The sequence below is a fragment of the Stigmatopora nigra genome, chromosome 19 (genome assembly GCF_051989575.1).
Source record: "Stigmatopora nigra isolate UIUO_SnigA chromosome 19, RoL_Snig_1.1, whole genome shotgun sequence".
NCBI lineage: Eukaryota > Metazoa > Chordata > Actinopteri > Syngnathiformes > Syngnathidae > Stigmatopora > Stigmatopora nigra.
This window is the reverse complement of record NC_135526.1, coordinates 8,233,486-8,248,733: the sequence shown is the minus strand read 5'-3', so window position 1 is coordinate 8,248,733 and position 15,248 is coordinate 8,233,486. Positions and strand designations below refer to the sequence as shown.

The 15,248-nt window shown below is 37.2% G+C and overlaps 2 protein-coding genes across 2 annotated transcripts; both read left to right on the top strand.

The window, feature by feature from the left end:
* Nucleotides 1-981: 981 nt before the first annotated feature.
* cfap58 (cilia and flagella associated protein 58) lies at nt 982-8,029 on the top strand. Its single transcript, XM_077740333.1, has 18 exons — nt 982-1,413; nt 1,984-2,264; nt 2,351-2,499; nt 2,598-2,748; nt 2,866-3,060; nt 3,260-3,397; nt 3,538-3,697; nt 3,803-3,885; nt 3,997-4,188; nt 4,493-4,654; nt 4,746-4,892; nt 5,073-5,213; nt 5,331-5,554; nt 5,978-6,086; nt 6,376-6,480; nt 6,800-6,919; nt 7,029-7,153; nt 7,399-8,029. The coding sequence occupies exons 2-18, from the start codon at nt 2,010-2,012 to the stop codon at nt 7,499-7,501; spliced, it is 2,559 nt and encodes an 852-aa protein (XP_077596459.1). The 5' UTR covers nt 982-1,413; nt 1,984-2,009; the 3' UTR covers nt 7,502-8,029.
* Nucleotides 8,030-8,794: 765 nt separating this feature from the next.
* On the top strand, nt 8,795-15,077 carry fez1 (fasciculation and elongation protein zeta 1 (zygin I)). Its single transcript, XM_077740336.1, has 9 exons — nt 8,795-9,271; nt 10,166-10,518; nt 11,741-11,828; nt 11,943-12,029; nt 12,284-12,449; nt 13,011-13,330; nt 13,818-13,974; nt 14,070-14,135; nt 14,268-15,077. The coding sequence occupies exons 2-9, from the start codon at nt 10,196-10,198 to the stop codon at nt 14,282-14,284; spliced, it is 1,224 nt and encodes a 407-aa protein (XP_077596462.1). The 5' UTR covers nt 8,795-9,271; nt 10,166-10,195; the 3' UTR covers nt 14,285-15,077.
* The last annotated feature ends 171 nt before the right edge of the window (nt 15,078-15,248 follow it).

Here is a 15,248-nt window from a genome sequence, read left to right as displayed (position 1 = left end):
GGGCCTGAGTATGTTTTGGTCTTTGCTGTTGTTTTCGAGGACATGACAGAGTTGCAAAATGGAAAATATTACAATATTTTCATTTGAATGCATCATCAGGATCATTTGCCTTCAGAATTAATGGAGGATGATATTTTTGTTAATTTTCCTGTGATGATGTTAGGCATGTTTTGTGCTTACCATGAATGTTATGTATGATGTTGAGAAGAGCTATATCAATATTATGCAGTTGAAATGCATTGAATATAGTCAAATGTGCTATTCCCAAATTCACCACTAGATGGTAACAGATTTGAATGCAAAGTAAATCACTACTAGCCATAAAAGAGTAAATCAATCACGGTTCAATTTACCTTCCCTTAAATAAACATAAATGCATACACACATGCATCTATGAATGATATAATTTTGGGGTTAAAACTCAAATGTATATGACATAGATTCAACAAGAATATGCTTTTGTGAAACATCAGCATATGCTAATCTAGTTCTTCGTGGTGTTTTCAAGTTGGATGGTTACTATTGTGCTTTATTAGTATACAATTTATTATTCTAGAAATATCAGAAATCTTGAGGGTGATATCCTTCAGTTTTCAAATAAAAGGTAAATGAAGTTAGTTAGCCCTATTTCAAATCCTGAACAGAACAAAAGAAAAATCTCATTGCAAAAGGTTGGCTTTTTAATTTTCCAGTTATGAATACAATTCAGTATACATGCATTCTACTACACTTTTTCATTCTGAAATGTAACAATCTATACTCCAATATAACTCTGTGATTAATTATTGCTTATTATTTGTCTCAGACATAATAAATTCCTATACACAGAATGGATAATAACATTCATCATTACCACAGTATTAAATATTGAAAAAAATATTTCAGCCAAGTGTCTCACACTACACGTCACGCCTCTTAACCATGGGCACATTTATGTAGTGCACGTGAACGCACCATGAGGGCACACATTTGATCTTGATGGGCGTACACCTTCACATGACGTGACACGTTGATGGCGTCTTCGATCATTTCCACATTTTTCCATAACGAACTAATCAAACGTTATTGGAGATCATCGCAGGAAGATTTTTGACTAGTGCTATTTTGTTTTAATTACACTTCATGCCGTTATGCCAATGCATATGAATAAGAGTGTTGCATTCATGGACTGACGTTGATCGATCTGATATTTATAGTTTGCAGAATTACGCCACAACTAGTATCATTTTTGCATAATATAGCGACACAATGAAGAAACGTCATTCATCGGAAGATGTGACGTTAGGTTCATTTCCTACGAGTCAAATTTCTCTCGCGAGATTAGCCGTTGACTGGCAACCAGCATAAACTCAGGCCAACGACAAAATTTGTTTGCATAAAATTGCATTTTCGCTGTTTGGATCTTAGATCGCGGTAAGTATTTCAGAGTTTCATGAGTTTAATGTCTGGTTCTTGTTTGCAATTGCACTGGCCAGCATTTTCACCCATTTTCTGTTGCAGGTGTGTTTCATTTTGTTTGTTTGCTTGCTTCCTTGCTTTCTAAATATTTCTATATATTTCTAAACATTTTTTGATCGCTGATTTCAAATCTATCATCAGCTAAAAAGTACAAATAGATTTAGAGAACCCCCAAAACAAGAATAAGTTTCCCACAGAAAAATAAATACCAGCCAGATAGTTTTAATGTCTTTTTAATTATTTGTTTTAATTAAATTAATTCAGCAATACAAAAATCGATTTTTCTATTTTTAATCCCCATAGATTTTATTTTTTTCAATTTATTTAGTTATTGATAATTATTTTTATTTTTAATCCTCTTCCTTTCTTTCTTTAATTGATTTATTTTATTATTATTTACTTTTTTTTACAACATGCAAGAGCCATCTAGGAATCTACATAACACATTCAATTAGTTCAATTATTTAAGCAGAGAAAGATGAGATTAGAATGTAAAGTGAGAATCATTGTTGTCTAATTTCATAGGAGTTGGGGGAATAAAAGCAGAAATCATGGCGGATCCGTTGGAGGAATTTCAGGCGGTCCTCAGTGAGCTGGCAGAAGACCAAGAGGAGCCAAATATGACTAAGATCCGTGAAGAATATGAGAAACTCCTCAACGCGCTCACCAAGTCGCACAACAATGAGAAAAAGCTCATGTCCAAATGCAAAGAACTTAGCGCAGAGATGGCATCCGCTTCAACCAAATTTGAAGCTGCACGCAAATTATCTCAGGATGATGATGCAACAATGTCTTCTCTGAAGACGGTACAGATCACACACATGTTCAATAGAAATGAATATTTAGAGTTAGCTATTGTTAAGTCAAAAAAATGTCCATTTTACATCTACAGGAATTAGAAAAAGCTTGGCAAATGGTTGATAATGCTTACAATAAAGAGCAAGCCAATATAGAGACTATCAAGAACTTACAAGAAGAAGTTAGCACTCTAGCACAGGCCTTAGAACAACAAAGTTTGGCTTCTGCGAATCAAGATCAGAGGTAAGTGAGCCCAGCCACCCAGAAAAAAACAACAACAAAAATGTATACCAGTGCATTTTTTAAAAATTTGCACTTGGCTCCCCAAAATGTGTTTTCAGTGATTTACTGAAAATGATTGAAGAGTTAACAAATGACCGTGATCGCTTGATGACAACCGTGGAGAGTCTAAGAGAACAGTTGGACATAACCACTGCCAGCAAACACAAGGCAGAGACTCAAAGGGAGGATGCCTTGAATAATATTTCCCAGGTAAGCAATGTAGAGCAAAAAAAAAGTGTACTAATGACATACATTTAAAACCTTGCATCTTCATCACTGAATGTACTGCAAAATTGGACAATACACTTTTTTTTCTCCTACTTCCAGCTCCAACATGAAATTCAGCTAAATCAGAATGAGATTTCCCGTGAGCAGAGGTTAAAAGAAAAACTGGAAAAGGAGTTGATCGAGATGACCCTGGATGTGGAATCCAAAGTCAGAGAGATCCTAACTCTTAAAAAGGATTACCAGTTGTCCAAAGAGGAGCAAATAAGATTAGCCCAGCAACTGAAATCCATGAAGGTAATTATTACAGATTTAATGTTAAAATACATTACTTACTGTTTTGGTGACTCTCTAGCGTGGGTTTAGAGAATCTCCAATGTCCGCCCATAGGTCCCGTTTGGATGTTCTTTATTGATCAATTCGAACTTTTTGACAGTACAGGCACAAATACACAGCCAATATGTAATATTGATCAAGGTCTTTTTTCTTCTAACAGCTTGGAATGGAAAAAATAGCCAAGGATTTGGAGCATTTGCAAGTTAAAACTAACAAACTGCAGCGTGACCGAGATCATCTCGTATCGGTCAGGGAATGCCTCCATTTGGAGAATCAGAAGAATTTAAATGAAGTTAAGGTACGTATTAGAGAACACTGAAATACAATGAGCATGATCCATCACAAAACTTGGACTGAAGTCTTTTTCAAACTACACTCATCTTACTATACTGTTCATATGTAATTCTCCATTGTAATTCCCTACTCAATACTTATCAGATAAAAGAAGATGCGATAAATCAAATGCGCCAGGACATTTCCAAAGAAAGAAAGATGAAAGAAGCCATCCAAAAGAGGTTACGTGTAGTCGAGGATCAGAAAGCTGATGTGGAAGTACAGATAGGCATTCTGAAAACTCGCATCGCTGGTCTAGAGAGAGGTAAGCCGCATTTCAGGCCATACAATTGTTAAAAATTGCCTTTTTTTCCCTTGTTTGTTCAGATTTGACTTTTTCTAACATGCCTAAAAATGTATCTTTCTACAGAGTATGATGGTGCGAGGAAGCAAGGGGATGCTGACAAGAAAACAATCAACGACCTTACGAGAGAACGAGACATGTTGACTAAAGTATCTACCCCGTTTTTTTTCCTTTTTACATAATTTTTCCCTCAGAATCTTTTAAACTGTATTTACATTGAATCATGCCCTTTGACATGTTCTTGTTATCCCAATCAAAAGGAAGTAGCCAAGGCTGCAGAGTCCATCGAGACACAGCAGTGCCTTGTAATGGAGTTGGAAAATGACAAAAGGGTTTTACAACAAGAGATCAACTGTTACTGCCTCGATGCCCAAAAACTGCGGAAATTCATCACTGATTTGGAAAAGGAACGGGACCGCTTTGTTAATGAAAATAATAACCTTTTGCAAAAGGCAAGTTATGGCAACAGTTTATTGGAAACGAACATTACAATGGAAATGAGGGGGCGGGGGGGAGTAGAAAATGGGGCAGATTCATCAGTTTTCTGATATTAACACCAATTGTACTATTAGCCAAAGACTAATGAGTAAATATAATTTCTTGTTGCTTTCCCTCCCCCAATAATATAGGAATCTGACGTTTGTATCACAAAGTAAACAGGTTATTTTTTTTTTGAGCACACGGGTCATGTTCAGAATGAATTTCAATAATTAAGACATTGCTAGATAATAATGATTAATTCTCTTTCATCAAAAGGTGCAACTCAAGGTAAAGGAAATTGAAACGAATGAAATGGCAATCCATAATTGGAAGAAAAGAGTCACGGAGGAAGAGTGCAAACTCAAAAGAAAAGAGGATCTACTGGATTCTGTAATATCAGAACGAAACCATTACAGCAAAAACCTTGTTGATGCTCAGGTAAGATTATTGCATCTGACATTGATTTTCTTCGACCTGAATATTACTTTCTTTATCTGAAACCAGGTCCTTATTTTTGTCTCTATCACAGGACAGCATTGCAAAGTTGAAGATAAAAATGCGGGCATTGAATAACCAGAATTTACAGTTGAAGGATGAAATAGATGCAAAGGAATTAGCCATTCACAAAGAACAGCAGAACCACAAGCGCTTAGTGCGAGATAATGATAATCTCAAGGTACAACAACATGACATGTTTTATATTTGTGCATACATTTGAGTTTCCCATTTCCCAACGAACAATGCTAACTTTCAAAATGACATTATTTCATCACATGAGCAGTTTTTCCTGCTTTTTGTCAGTGGCATTTGCTCATATTGAATGTTAATAGTGTGCGTTGTACGTGTCAAATTCCAGGGAGAGCTAAAGACAACCACCCAGCAACTGGAGGAGGAACTGCGACGCGTTGAGCTTCAAAAAACAGAACAAGAAAGACTTCAGAAAATCATTGCTGACCGAGAAATTGAGCATATGCATCAGAAAAAACAATTGGATCAAGTAAGGAATATCTAACACGACTCTATTTTCTCTAATTTTCACTGTGTTGCAATAAATCAGGGGAACAGCCATAGGCGAAAAAATGGCTTTAAGTTTTTTTTGTTGGCATTTTTTTAGGTGACCAGGGAACGGGAAAACTTGGGTAAGGAGTTGTTACGACGTAACGAAGAACGAAGCCTTCTATATGAGAAAGTCAAGATCCAGCTATCCATCATAAGCAAGCGGGACTTTCATCACAACAAGCGTATGGAAGACATCCGCCTCCTCAAATTGGAAATCAAGAGGCTCATGCGTGAAAAGCATATCTTGGATAAGACGGTACCAAACACTGATGACCTCAAGTAAGAAAAAATACGTACTGCTAATACTTGATTACGTATAGTACAGTGTTCCCTCGATATTTTGCGGTTCAGCTATCCCGGACTCAGAAAGAAAAAAAAATAAAATACAAATATTACATTGAAACAACATATTTTACAGTTTTTTTTTGTTATAACATGGATTTCATTCTCTTTACCCGTATTCTATATGGTGTACTGTATACAGGGGGGTAAATTATATTTTTTTTAAATAAAAAAAAACAAAAACTTTTTTTTGGGAATTAAATTCAAATTAAGCATTTTTGAAGGGGAAACCCTACTTTGCGGAAATGCACTTATCGCGGGTGGTCCCGGTCCCCATTAACCGCGCTAAGCGAGGGAACACTGTATACTATAATTCCATTTGCACTGCCATACCAAAGACCAGTATGTGATATGTTGTAGACGAGAGCTGTTTGCAGTGCAAAGGGAATTGGCTAAAGAGAGGACACGGAATGGTGTACTCCAGGAACAGTTAAACCCCGTAAATATTCACCGGTGGAGGCGACTGGAAGTAAGTACAAGTAAATCATAGTATATCTCCTATTAAAAATGTTCATAATCCAAGTTTGTTGATGTTTAGTTGATCATTTTAGACATAATCTATTGCTCATTGAGTAGAAAAGAAAATGCGTTTGTGTTTTTATTGGTAAAAAGCAGGAGAACAGGAGCCAGACTATTGTATCATGTCAAAATAAAGTGTACTGCTGGATTTTGACCTTTTTAAGCGATTGAGGCCTACTTGCACATTGAGAATGTGTCATAGTAAGTCATGAACCAATTGCAATTATTGTCAATGACAGGGCAGTGACCCCTGCAAGTATGAATTGCTCCAGAAAGTGCACACGCTACAAAGACGACTCATCAACAAGACAGAAGACTTTGAAGAACAGGAATTCTTATTGCAGGTGAAATTCTTGTTTCTGTCTCACTGACTTTGTTGAATTATTAGTGTCTTTGTCCTTGGCATGAAGCTTAGTCCAGTCTATCATCATCATGTCTTTACTCTCAAATTCAATTACAGTAGTGTGAGTGTAGGGCAGCTAAAAATAACATTATTCTTCTACAATACAAAAATGGAATCTATTTTTGGGCTTACCGGTCAGGAAAAGAAATAAAAGAGGTCATTTTAACAAATCTCAATCAGTGTTCCAATTATTTTAGAGATATTCAGCTTTTTTTTTTTCATTAGTATTTCATTGTTTTTCTGCCTTTTTGTCATGATAGGAAAAGGAGAAGCTGTATGTAGAGCTTCAACAAATTTTGGCCCGGCAACCAGGTCCTGAGGCTCTTGAGCAGCTTCAACGTTGCCAATGGACTTTAAGGGAAAGGACCAAAAAGCTCATGGTATCAGTGTTTTTTTCCAATAGTACTCTGTCTGTCACCAGTGACTCATATACTTAAATACCTGGTTCAAGACAAAAAAAAAAGTTACATTAATATTCTGATTCCACAGGCACTGACTGCAGAGGCGAGAGTTCTAGACTCAAAGATGAATGAGTACAAAGTGGAGAATCAAAGGTTAGTCACTGACCTGGCAGAGCTCAAGAAGAAGTACTTCAGTCAGAAAAAGCTACAAAGGTAGGATCCATTTCTTAGCTTAAGGCAAGGTAGACTGTTACTGTAGTGTTTTGTTCCGATTTTGAATTTACGTCATAAAATATGCTTTTCCAAGTGAGTGGTAACCACTAAGAATAAAAAATGAACCAGGATTGAGGGATTTACACTGTAGATAAGGCCGTGAAGATGGCATGACAGGCAAAGATGTCAACACACTGTTGTCTATGTGACTTACAATATCATATATTTGTTCTGTCTCATCTCAGTGACAAGTCCAAAAGCAAAGGAGAACAGTTGGTACTGCCTAATCTCATCAACAAGCCACATTTCTCTGGCGGAGGCTTCAATTTTGATGAACTTTTAAGATGACAAATCAATCGTTTTCAAAATAAGTTTGATAAGCTTATTTAGATGAACATCACTGAACAAACTCAGGAAGTGAACTTTTCATGCAACCTTCAGATGCCTGCAAACTCAATGTTTTCAATGCCTTGAATGGGAGAAAACATCAGGCCTCCCCTTGCATTTCTTTACATTCAAGGCATTCCGGTGTTCCTATTACACTTGAGAAATGTGTCAGGAAGACAGTAGAGGATACATTTCAAAGAAAATATTATATTTTTAATATTTAAAATGCTATTTTTGCAAGTTTTAGTACCAATCATTTTATGGTGCTCTCTGTTTGTGATGGTGTGTGTTATGCTTGACTCAGGCATCATTTTGGCCTGACAGATACGTTGTATAGAAACATGGACTGTCGTGAACGTCTTCAGGCAGAAGTCATCTTGTGTACTCTGACATGTGACCACTTACCCAGACTTAAAAGTCTCTACATCTTACTATATTCTAACAATTTGACCACCAGGAACAACCCAAAAATCTATGTAGTCCGAATTAGTCCGAATTAGTCCGAGACCGAAACTTTCTGCACAATAGACCTCTCAAAAACCACAAGAAGACTTTCAGGGGAAAAAAAAGACTAGATTTGTTGAAGTTGAGATTGCAAACAAGCTGAGACATGATTGGGACCGTAATTATCACTTTTGAAAATGAATTTCAAATAAAAAAAGAAATATTTTTTAATTAAAGGTTTACACCTTCAGAATATGACTATTTTGTGTTCGATGTCAGTTTAAAATGTTCTTTGAATTAAAAAAAACCGGAGAAGAGTACAAAGACAAGTGTGTCTGGAGTGTTATGGTCTGGGGCTGTATGAGTGCTGCTGTCACTGGGACAATGAATGCCAACTTGTATTCTGCCATATTTAAGCAGAGCACAATCCCCTCCCTCCATAAACCATTAACCCATAGAGCAAGATTCCAAAATAATAACAACCCCAAACACACAAGAAGTTGAGGATAAAAGTGATAGACTCGCCAAACATGTCACCAGACCTAAACCCTATGGAGCATCTGTGGTGCATCCTCAAACAGAAGGTGAGATAGGGATATTAATTCATTGTCTTTGCAATATACATGGAAAAAATATTATCATTATGATTTAAGACTTTTGTTATTTGCTATTGTATTCAATACTTTGAGAGTATGATCTTGTCAAAGGGGTTTTAATTTGAAAAAAAAAATCTAATCAAAACCCCTTTGACAAGATTATGGTTAACCTTGGAAAAGAATGTGTTATAATTGAACAGCAAATGTAATACTGCACTTTTTTTTTAGATATTAGATATACACTGATGGCGTGTTTTTAAGTCATAGAAATATCCCCCTTCTCTAAAGCCTCCCACTCAAATCCCTCCTCATGAATATTTGCTCATGAAGGCTCGCATTGAGGAGGTGACAAAGGAGAAAGATGCTGGTGAGGAAAGAGCAGAAGGAGGGGCTGAGCCAATGGCGTCAGAGGATGCTTGGTGCGCAGGCGCAGCGTGGGTTGGGCTTGCTGCCTATTGATGGGAAAACAAGGGACTGTGGGAGGATAGATAAGGGTGGCTGTGGCCGAGCCTGTTGGGGAAGTCATACTCAAAAGAGCTTGAATCTATATTCCCATCAGTCTTTAGGTTTGTCTCTCTGCCTCTGGATTGAATGTAGCATCTGTTCAGATTTGTAACTACGTGAGGGTAAGACGCCGCCTATTCTTGCCTGAAGGTCCTGCCAACAAACAGGAACATCACGTCCACTGCAGGTAATTGCCAGTATGCAATTCGTTTCACCATGCCCTGATTGTTATGCTACCATAACCATTTATCCATTAATCTGTTTGGCCTTTTATCCACCTTTCCATCCTTCTTATATATATATTCCTATTTAATCTATTCTAGTTTTGTCTTTTCTCCCTCCCCCAACACTCCTTGTTTTTTCCCTTCATGTGATGATGACACAGACTTGCTTGTCATCCATTAAGCACCTTAAATTATACTTCATCCCAATACTAATTCATTGGAATCCATCTTAGGTGTTACGTGTAAAAAAATATTTGACAAATACTATTTAAAAATGCATTTTTTTTCTCAAAAAGCTCATTGATTTGAATGATAAATGCTAACTATTAAATAATCAGATGGTGATGATATGTATTTTTTTAAAGCAGGTGTTTTTAATATATATACATATAAAAAATGGCAAAATGGCTAACAACTGAACCATGATTGGTGTTTTCTAATACTGCATCACTGTGGACCACATCCGATTCTTTGTAAAGGTTGAATAGGAATCTGCTGACAGGGAGGGAGAGGGAGACACTGATATGTCAGATGTGTACATCATAATGAGTGCACCGCTTTTTGCAGATTTTTCTTTAGTGTTTTTAGAAATTCTCACCTTAACTGACTGTCTCACAGTCTAGAGTTTATTATTTATTTTGTCCATATACTGTAATATTCTACTTCTATTAGGGCAACATCAAGAGTGTGCATTTCCCATCACAGATCATTTCTAACGCAAGGTATCTATACATCACTTAAAAATCCTCAGTTCTACTATTACTGTTTTAGAATAAAGGGGATAATTATGACTTGCATGGTGGCCCAAGACATTTGTATTGTAGTGTGCTGCATTCTCAACAGCCTTTCCTCTTTAGGGTTCAGAGACTGACCCAACTGGGGATAAAATGGAAGCCCCTCTTGTATGTTTGGACGAGGAGTTTGAGGACCTCCGGCCATGCCGTACGGATGAGTTTGAACACCCAGCGCTAAAGCACTCCTCTTACACGAGCACCACCGTCCCACTGGTCGCCATCACTCGGGAGGACTTCTCTGAGCTGGAGAACTTTTCCGAGATGATGAGCTTCAAATCCATGGAGGACCTGGTCAATGAGTTTGATGAGAAACTTAATGTCTGCTTCCACAATTACAACACCAAGACCGAGGGCCTGGCGCCGATACGTAACCAGTTGCAAAATCAGGATGAAGAGGAGCAGCTGCAAGATGAAGAGTGAGTAACCACTGTGGATAATGTGCTTTGTTTTTCCATAAAAGTTGTGGAATGTTAAGATTTTTCATACAAAAACATCTTTCATCACCAGCATGTGATAGGAGAAATTATGCCAGGTTTTGATAACATTCAAGCTATTTTCAAGAATAGAACTATACAATTTCTAAAAAAAATTACATTTTTAGACCAAAAAACACGGTGTCTATACAATTTTATCAAGTGTAGTGAGTGCTGTGTACACAATCAATCATCATAATAATAATCAATAATGTAAAAACATTGAACAGTGTATATAAGTAAATATATGTGTATATTACTCTGACAAAGTATGCACTCAAGTATATTCCAGTTCATTCAATTTCTATTCTTCTTATCCTCACAATGATCATGGGGGTGCTCAAGCATATCCCTGCCAACAATGAGCAGTAGGCGGGGGCTCTTATTTGATTATTTGACATTTAGATCACCAGCCAAGTGCTTGTCGCTGTGAGTTTAAACACTGCAATGCTCTCTTAGCGACAGTAGAATGATGATACATTTCGTGAAGTTACAGTAGAGGCCATTATGACAAGTCAAGTGCTACTCCCATCAAACATACTTCTTACAAGCTATTTGCATTTACATTCAAACTTCCCAGAATTGCACTCAGTCATCCAGTTTGTCAGTGATTAACAACCCCTCCCTTTTCCACTTGCCTCCAAGATGACATACTGAATTATTCAGAGGGCAGTGTTGTGTGCTTTTATTGTATTTGGCTGTCTCTGTGTGTTCTTGTCACATGCACCTCCTCCCACAAGCATGCATCCTGCATCTGTGGCCAATTTAGGTTAAAAATAGCCTTGCTGTATGTACAATGTTGTGATATTTTTAAATAAAAGTGCACTAAATATGCAAAATAATGGAGTTTAATACAAAAACATCACATTTTGCTCACAATTATATTTATTTTGGAAATGACATCAATTGATACAATATTTCAAACACTTCTGTCAGATGATATTGTTACCAAGCAGAAAAGAAAAATTGCCCTTTGTAATATTTAAACATGTTAATGATCTGAAAATTAGTATGTTTTATTTGGATGAATTATTAGCTAAATAGATGTACTTCAAGTAGAAATCATCATGCTATGATTGTGTCTGAGTTTGAAAAATGATTTTTTTTTAACAATGTTAACAAATTTGTGCTACTTGAAATGACTATTTTCCTCTGAATATTGCAGTGTCTGGGATGCCCTGACTGACAACTACATAACCGCATGGGATGCGCCAGATTCAGAGGGATTCAACGGAAACCTTTCTGGCAAAGAGGTGCTCATAACAATCTGTTATTTGTTACGACAATGACAATCCAAGATAATCAATTCCAATGTCAAACCCTAATAAATATAAATCATGCCAACTAGTTTCTCTCTAATTCTACAGATACACGAAAAAGAGGAGGAGGAAATGAATGAAAAAAATGACAATGCCAACTGTTTGAATGAAGAGCCTCTAATAACAGCTGATCAGGTGAATATACTCTTTAGCATAAAAAATAATGATTTTTTTTATGTTACTGCGACAAATGATTTAGATGGTATATGTATATTTAACTGATATTTAATTTACCTTATTTATTTGGGCTATAGAAGTATAATAGTATATAAAAAAAAATCCCCCAAGTGTGACTGTCTGTATGATTAAACTCATTTTTGTGGTTGTCATCCCGTGAATAGTTCAAGATTACAGCATGCGTGGCTGATACATTTTATTTTTCCCCCAAGGTCATTGAGGAGATAGCCGAGATGATGGCAAACTCACCAGATCCTGGTGAAACCGAGGAAGAGGAAGAAGAGGAGAGTAGCCATAGCTCTTCAAGGACTCATCCTTCCTTACTTGAAGAGATCAAACAACTTTCCCAGGCCTCAAACAACAATTGCTCTTACGAAGGTACTGCCACCAGCAATTACAGTGTTCCCTCGCTTATTGCGGTTAATGGGGACCGGGACCCCCCCTGCAATAGCTGCGTTTCCGCGAAGTAGGCGTGCCCCTTCAAAAATGCTTAAAGAAACGTATAACACAAAAGCATCACCAAGCAAAAACATCATAGTAGTCCGGATGGAGGATCTTCTGCAGTTTTTTTGCACGTAAGAAACATCGTTATTGGGAGTTGTGAACGTTGTTTTTTTTGGTCGGTGAAGATGCGCCTGTTAACGGCCATGACTTCATCAATGCAATTCCTGAACTCTCGCCATGTTATTGACCATTTCTTTGGCCTTTTTTTGATGCAATTACTAATTCTTATTGAATATTTTGTTTCCACCTCTTGTAAAATGATGTAATTTATAATTTTAACTTAATAGCTTTAAATTTTTTATTTATTTTTTTCCTGAAAAAAATCTGCGAAGCTCTGAGTCCGCGATAGCTGAAGTAGCGAGGGAACACTGTATACACCACACACTGATTCCTAAATCTTCTTTTTATATCCTCATGTCACGCTCTTTTCTGCAGGCCTGAGTTTAATGCCTAGTTCTGCACTGTTCGAATTGCTGCACCGTGTCGAAGTCGCCATCCGCGAATACTCTGAGGAACTGGTCAGTCAGCTGGCACGGCGCGATGAGCAGGAGTTTGAAAAAGAAGTGAAGAACACCTTCATCACTGCTCTGATTGAGGTGCAAAACAGGCAGAAAGAGCAGCGAGATAGTAGCAAGCGCCGACGCCGGGACAAAGCTTTGAGTCTACAGGGTGGAGTGGATTTGGTGACTGGGAACACGGGGAGTACTGGGACCTCTGGCCGTGTGGAAAAGACTGCTGGAAGCATGCCTGCCAAGGTAAAAATGTGTAAAAAGCTTACATTTTCATGTGGCAAAACATTTTTTTCTTTCATTTAAAGTATTTCCTTCAATTGCACATATGTTTGTGTGAACTTTAATTTACTTACGGTATACATATGTTAAAAAAAAGGTAGACTAAATAGCCTTCCATGGGGATAATTGTTGCCATGTCCATTAGCATTTACTTCCTTAGACTGCTAAAACCCATTCCACTTTATCCTTGTTTAGTTGGATAAAAACATCTTAATGGATTTTCCTGCTGTGCAATGCAAAACATTGCTATAGTGCATCAGCTATAGGGATTGCGTGCTCTATAGGAAGAAATGTTATCATTACTAAAAATCTTTAATGCTTATGACTTAGTAGGCAATAGAGTTGTCAGATGTATTGGGTTCTGCTAAAAGAATATTCTTTGACTATTCCCCCAATTCTTGTAGAATGTTTTACAATATAATAGTCTGTGTGCATTGGTTTTGATCTGCAGCGCTTTAGTATGGAGGGAATATCCAATATTCTGCAGACTGGCATCAGACAAACTTTTGGAAGCACGGGGAATGAAAAACAGTATCTGAACACCGTTATTCCTTATGAGAAGAAAGGCAGTCCTCCATCTGTTGACGACCTGCAAATGCTCACAAAAAGTAAGTTTCAATGACACGGTGAAAAAGAACACTTCAAAAATGCAAAACGACTTAGTAAGCACTTACTTAAGTACACCTCCCCTATTCCCATGTAGTTCTTTTTGCCATGAAAGAAGACAGCGAGAAGGTGCCTACACTCCTAACTGACTACATATTAAAAGGTGATTCAGATCTATACATGCATATTCTGGTATGGTTGAATGCAGGACTGTGTTAAACCTAGGAAAATCTGTTTGTGTGTTTAATGATAGTATTTCTTGATGACTAAATGGAATATCCCCTGCTCTCTCCAGTTTTGTGTCCTACCTAAAGCCTTGTACCAGCTAAGGGCCACACACTTTGATGAGGAATTCCTCCTGTTGCCATCGGCCTTTGCAGCATGACTTTCCTTCTCGTTGGCCATCGTCAGCCATCAATCCTCACCGTCATTACTGTATTCACCTCGACTTTGACGATTGCCTCTCGCTGAGCTTCTCCTCGCTCTCCTTGCACCTAATCATGCTTTAGCCAGCCACTGAAATATACAAAGTGGGACAGCCAGATCCCTCTTTTAAAGGACTTCACTTATGGAGCATGGCATACATACAGTACTATACATTGTTGCACCATTAACATGAGATTATTGCATTTTATTATTCATATTTATTGTAGGCATAGTTTCTAACATTGCATACATTAATGACAGGCACCGGCGTTTTGTTGAAATTCAAATTGATTTGAGTACATAAACCTCACACCTTTTGCTGACAACTGTAGCGGGTTGAAAGGGAAAAACAACAATTCAGGAGAAGTGTATTTGTCTTGTTTGTTGTTATTCACATTCACTCTGTGAATTCAGTGTTTTGCAATCTGTTTTGATTTGTATAGAACATTTGATAGAAAGAGATTTTCTACTTTCATTTATTGACCCGATTTACAGATGTAATCCACATGAATCAGTTTAATTGGAAGTTTCACAGTTAACCTTTGATATTACCCTTTGGGGGTCAATGTTTCAAAGGCAGGCGGAAACCTTTGCATATGATCATAATTATGACATGTTGAGATGTGTAACTGAATCTTACATTGCGAAATTGCCAATTATAATAAACATCAAACCCTAATTGAGTGGACCGTTCATGTTACTTAACTAATTAGTGCATGTTGGTTTCCCTCAAGTTTTTTTCTCCACAACCTGACCTTTTGCGTACAGATATTCAAATTTAAGCAAATGAATTGAGGATTGAACGGTAGAATCAACTATACCGTTACTAAATGTTACTAATAGTAACATG

Excerpts from the sequence above, each read along its gene's own strand:
- fez1 (XM_077740336.1), top strand. The coding sequence starts at position 10,196 with ATGGAAGCCCCTCTTGTATGTTTGGACGAGGAGTTTGAGGACCTCCGG. Across the intron at positions 10,519-11,740 it reads GAGCAGCTGCAAGATGAAGA|TGTCTGGGATGCCCTGACTG; the intron begins GTGAGTAACCAC and ends TGAATATTGCAG. Across the intron at positions 11,829-11,942 it reads GAAACCTTTCTGGCAAAGAG|ATACACGAAAAAGAGGAGGA; the intron begins GTGCTCATAACA and ends CTAATTCTACAG.
- cfap58 (XM_077740333.1), top strand. The coding sequence starts at position 2,010 with ATGGCGGATCCGTTGGAGGAATTTCAGGCGGTCCTCAGTGAGCTGGCA. Across the intron at positions 3,698-3,802 it reads CATCGCTGGTCTAGAGAGAG|AGTATGATGGTGCGAGGAAG; the intron begins GTAAGCCGCATT and ends ATCTTTCTACAG. Across the intron at positions 4,189-4,492 it reads ATAATAACCTTTTGCAAAAG|GTGCAACTCAAGGTAAAGGA; the intron begins GCAAGTTATGGC and ends TTTCATCAAAAG.